The 5035-nt window shown below is 44.3% G+C and overlaps 1 protein-coding gene across 1 annotated transcript; it reads left to right on the top strand.

The window, feature by feature from the left end:
* The first annotated feature begins 56 nt into the window (after positions 1-56).
* cryba2b (crystallin, beta A2b) lies at positions 57-4084 on the top strand. Its single transcript, XM_019879833.1, has 5 exons — positions 57-236; positions 1028-1222; positions 2326-2467; positions 3038-3180; positions 3739-4084. Exons 2-5 carry the CDS (start codon positions 1065-1067, stop codon positions 3884-3886), a joined length of 591 nt encoding a protein of 196 aa, XP_019735392.1. The 5' UTR covers positions 57-236; positions 1028-1064; the 3' UTR covers positions 3887-4084.
* Positions 4085-5035: the final 951 nt, after the last annotated feature.

Genomic DNA, 5035 nt, shown 5'->3' with positions numbered 1-5035 from the left:
GGGCAGCGGCTGTCATAGTGATGACTAAGTGGCTTGTGGGCTCTGAGGACAATGGCGCTGCGAAGCCTCCACAAAGCACGCGGCTAATGCCGCCCTTTCAGCGAGGCCTGCCGGGCTGCTGAGTGTGCAAGGCCGCCGGGCGGATGGTCCAGGGGGACCCGGTCCTATAAAGGGGCAAGCGAGGCTCTCTACCCCGTCATTGATTTTACTGGATCTGTCCCACCTCAGTACCGTCTGTAAGTATGTCAATGTATTCGATTTGGAGTCAGCTCTGTGAACGCAGGTCATAGTCAAAATGCTAGTTTTTTTGTTTAGAGGGATGGAATAAAAATAATGTTTCTGACCGGTCGGTGTCATTGTGATAGGTTTTAAATAAAAGCGGGTGAATTCATCCATGTTTTTTGGACCGTGCAGTTAAGTGTAAATGACAAATACCCGGATTGGTATTAACCTTGTTCTTTACTTTTGACTAAAAAAAAAAAAAAAAAGCTAAAATTTTCCCTTAAAAAAAATGGAAATATTGCACCTGTCAAACCATGTCATTTTCATATAGTAGAGCTACATTTCTTAATCGTGACGATCTTGCGTTGATCAATTTCCATTTCCAGGACAAGACGATGCTCATTAAACCTTGTTGCAGGTCAAATTCACCCTTTTTAAAGGTCTTTTTTTTTAAAAATTGGGGAAGATTTTGTGATAGAACTCCTTTCTTACTTATCATCCAAATATTTTTGGATGATAAGTATTATTTAAGCTCGCGTACGTTTTCCCATGCATGCTTCCAATAATACAGCACCCGTAACTGACACTACACCTTTTGATATGGTGCGATTACGGTATATGGTCATTGTAACAAAATGAAAAAAAAAAAAAACACAGGATAACCCCCCTTTCGTATTTAATAAAAAATTCTTTGATTTCGATAACACAAAATTGAGCCTTAAACATTTCCAATGTAGCAAATGTGAGAGGAGTGTTCATCGACCCGGTCGCTCCATTCAATTCTCATGCGCGATGCCTCGTCCAGAGAGCACAGTGTGACGGCGGAAGCAGCGGGAGCAGCCATGAACACTCAGCAGTTGGAGCAAATGGGCCAGTTCAAGATTACTGTTTGGGAAGAAGAGAACTTCCAGGGCAAGCGCTGCGAGTTCATGCTGGAGTGCCAGAACATCATGGAGCGAGGCTTCAACAAGATCCGCTCCATCAAGGTCGAGAACGGACCGTAAGTAGGACTCCGGGAACCAGTCCGACTCATTTCAACGCATTCTCGTACAATGATTGGGGAGATGTAACAAAAAGCCGACGGTACTGGAACAGCTGAACTTTATTCGGGATTGGCTTTATTCAGCTGGAACTGGGAGAATTAGTTAAGTTAGTTATGAAGAATAAATAATGCCTTTTTTTCACAAAGCCTTCAGGATTGACCCCCCCCCTCTAAAAAAACGTCTATTTTGGACACCTGAAATTTGGGGTTAATCAGAGGCCCTTTAAATTGGTGGCAGCTGTTTGCTCAGTCCCATTAAACACGAGTTTGTATGTGATTGGTTCAATCCGAACATAGCCACATCCCACTTAGGAGAGGGTGTGCACACATGTGCAAACTTTTTTTTTCTTTTTTTACATCCCATCTCGAAAATACTACAAAAAAATCATTTGAGCAGTTACAGAATTATAGTCTACATTAATGGTGGGAAAACGTTTGCAATGTCGGGCTCATTTTTTTTTTTAGATTGCAAAAATCCTGCCTTTAGACGGGGGTGTGCAGACTTTTTACATCCCTGTTAATAACGTCCAATTCGAAAAGTGAAATACAAATACACTCAGTAGATTCCAACTCAATATATCATTCAGATAGATTCACAGTGAGTGAAGCTTAAAAGTACAATTTAGCTGATTATGACTTACAGCTAACAATCTACCCTCCCCAAAACTTGTCATGTTCAAATGTGAAAGTTATCACTTTGCAACAGCGATAACGACCGCATTTATGTGTATTTTTTTTTTCCACGATGTGGCAGCAATTGCACGTGCGTATTATTGCATTTCTGGTTAGCATGCATCAAGTGTGACCCGGCTGCGATATGAGCCGCCCGGTCGCGCGCATCTGCTGGCCGGGAGCCATAATGGCTGACTGACTGCCGATCAGATAACACGCCTTCAGCTGCAGCAGAATTAAATGTTTGCTTTGTGCCGCCTTTCACAGAAAAAGCAGCTGCACGCTGTGTTCATTACAGGCTATTGTGAGCCGTACGCGCGGCCGTGTTGTCCGAGCAAATGCAAAGTTGCATCTTAACAGCCATCCGTCAACTCTTGGTCCACTTGTAGCTGGGTGGGGTACGAGTACCCCGAGTTCCAGGGCCAGCAGTTCATCCTGGAGAAGGGCGACTACCCTCGCTACGAGGCCTGGAGCGGAAACAGCAGCTACAGGACCGAGCACATTCTTTCCTTCAGACCCATCAAGTGTGCCGTAAGTGCTGTTTGTGGTGTGTTTGTGGATTGGACTTCACGGGTAGCGTTTAAAGCTCGAGTCTCCTCCAATCTAATCATGTTCATTTGTTGTAAGCCACCGTAACAATAATTATACAGTATATTTATATCAATGATATGCATGTTAGGGGTGTAATGAAAATCGATTTGAATTACCACTTGACGAAAAACAAACAAAAAAAAATTGAGTAAATTCAATGCACCATTTTTTTTCACTGTAGGAGGTTTGCGCGTGACGCCTGCGAATAAGCCAGTTGGTTCTTCAAAATACACAAAATGTAATTCTCTTAGTTTGATGTTTACTTTGACGGTACACGTCAACAGAGACTGCCACAGCTTCACGCTTCATTTTTGAAGGGCTTTCCACTACCCGCCAAACTGCCGTCACTTGTCCCTCTCGGCATCAGCGTGCAACCCGAACTGTGGCGAGGAAGTGACTCTTTGGCACATCACTAGAGGGAGCCCTCGCACCACTAGTGGCATTGCTGTCGATAGAACCAAGTTGTCATTGATCCTGCCTCCCATGCGCTGAAAATGTTGTCTCTCGCAGAACCACAGCGACAGCAAGGTGACCCTGTACGAGAGTGAGGACTTCCAGGGCCGTAAGTTTGAAATGAGCGACGACTATCCCTCCCTACAGGCCATGGGCTGGTGCACCAAAGAGGTGCCATCTATCAAAGTGAACTCCGGAGCGTAAGTTCTCCACAACTCTTCTGCTATGTTCGTAAACAAAAAACAAACAAAAAAAAAAGGATGTATATGTATATATATATGGCTCTGTATTTTTTAAGAATATTTTCTTGTTTCCTGAGCAAGATAATGTTCTTTGTGAGAATGACATTTTTACCGGAATTAATTAGTGTTCGGGGCTGGGGAAAGACACATGAAGTCCGCAGACACATTTAAGTCACCAGCAGTTATCCCCACGTCATCGTGTATCTGATGAGGGCATTTGCATACGTTGCCTGCTGCCACATCGGCCAAGAACACGAGATCAGTAACAATGCTCCGGTCACGCACAGATTGCTGTGTCCTTTTCCACACACCGATGTCCTCATGCGAAATGTGAGTGTGCCACATTTAAAAGAAAAGAAACGCTTTGATTGGCAGCAAATTGAGTCATTTGTGTTCACACCCACAACAGCGCAAATCGCCTTTTTTTCCCCCTTTCATTCGCTGGCTAAGACTAATCAAGATTAAATGCCTTTGGGTGTGTGTGTGCGTGTGTGTGTGTGTGTGTTTTTGTGACAGCTGGGTGGCCTACCAGTTCCCCGGTTACCGCGGCTACCAGTACATCCTGGAGCGAGACAGACACCAAGGCGAGTACAGAAACTACAACGAGTACAGCACCCAGGCTCACACCAACCAGGTGCAGTCCATCCGGAGGATCCAGCACTAGGCTTGACCCAATCCGAAAAACTGAATGCTTTCCTCACTTCGACCGGACGGAGCACCGCCGCGCAACAGTAGATGGACTCAGTCGTTCTCTCTCACTGTGGCTCGACACGTTTGGATGTCTGAATGCCTGCTTCCTTCACCATGCGCAAGCATGATTCTGGAAAGAGGAAATAAAGGCTTTTGTTCCAAAGGAGGCTGCTCCGAAGTGTTTTTTTTGGACATTTCAAGTGATCACGTACGCAGTATATATGCGACACACGCATGCAGAGCTCCTACCTAAGAAAGAATTCTTGGGAGATGAATAAAGCTCAAGTCAACTGAATTTTGTGTATCACGACATGCAGTGAAAATCAAAGAACTTTCATCAAAGATTAAAATGTATTAGCACTATTGTTTATGTGTAACACATTTTAATCACGTGCACCTGATGCGCATGTTTGAATTAAATAAATTCAAAATCCGTCATTTCGTCCACGATATAAAAATCCCCAAAGCATGGCACACGCTACGTTACTTTAGCGAGGGTTTTATACCTCTAACGATGCCAATTTGCTCATTTGGATCTAGCGTGACATCTTCAATCCCTTTGTCACGACTGTATATGTAGACCTCGGGGCAGCACAGGGTGTGTTCACTGTTTGTCTTTAGCTAGCTAGCTAGCTAGCTAGCTAGCTAGCATAGCCACGTCTGCTATGACACAATTGCGACCTACTCCAAAAGAAAGTCTTCTGGTTGCATTGTGTTTCTGACTTGCGTTGCGCTCGAATGGCTCTGCTTTGGTGTGCGGTGTATGAGGAGGACACAATAAGATCAAATAAATAAACGTTCATAATTCCTAATTCTTGCAGTAGCTAGGTGCGATTGAAGCTAAAGGCCAAACGGCCGTCTTTCTTGCACAAGCCTAATTTTTGTTTGTGCTCCAGCACTTTTAATTTACATGCTAATGCCTGCTGATTAGTCGATGCTTTGCGAATCCACAATCTTTGCCCGCAATGGAACACGGGCATGTATAGTTGACGTCCATGCAGCAGCATTAAAAATTGGGTCCTCGAACAGTGTTTTGAGGGTTTGCAATTCTTAAAGACTTCAGCGTTGTGTGATTCTGTTCATGATGACTGCGGCCCGATTCTAAAGAAGACACCAACAGCAC

Source organism: Hippocampus comes, unplaced genomic scaffold (assembly GCF_001891065.2).
Source record: "Hippocampus comes isolate QL1 unplaced genomic scaffold, H_comes_QL1_v1.1 scaffold214, whole genome shotgun sequence".
Taxonomy (NCBI): Eukaryota; Metazoa; Chordata; class Actinopteri; order Syngnathiformes; family Syngnathidae; genus Hippocampus; species Hippocampus comes.
This window is presented reverse-complemented; position numbering and strand designations above follow the sequence as displayed.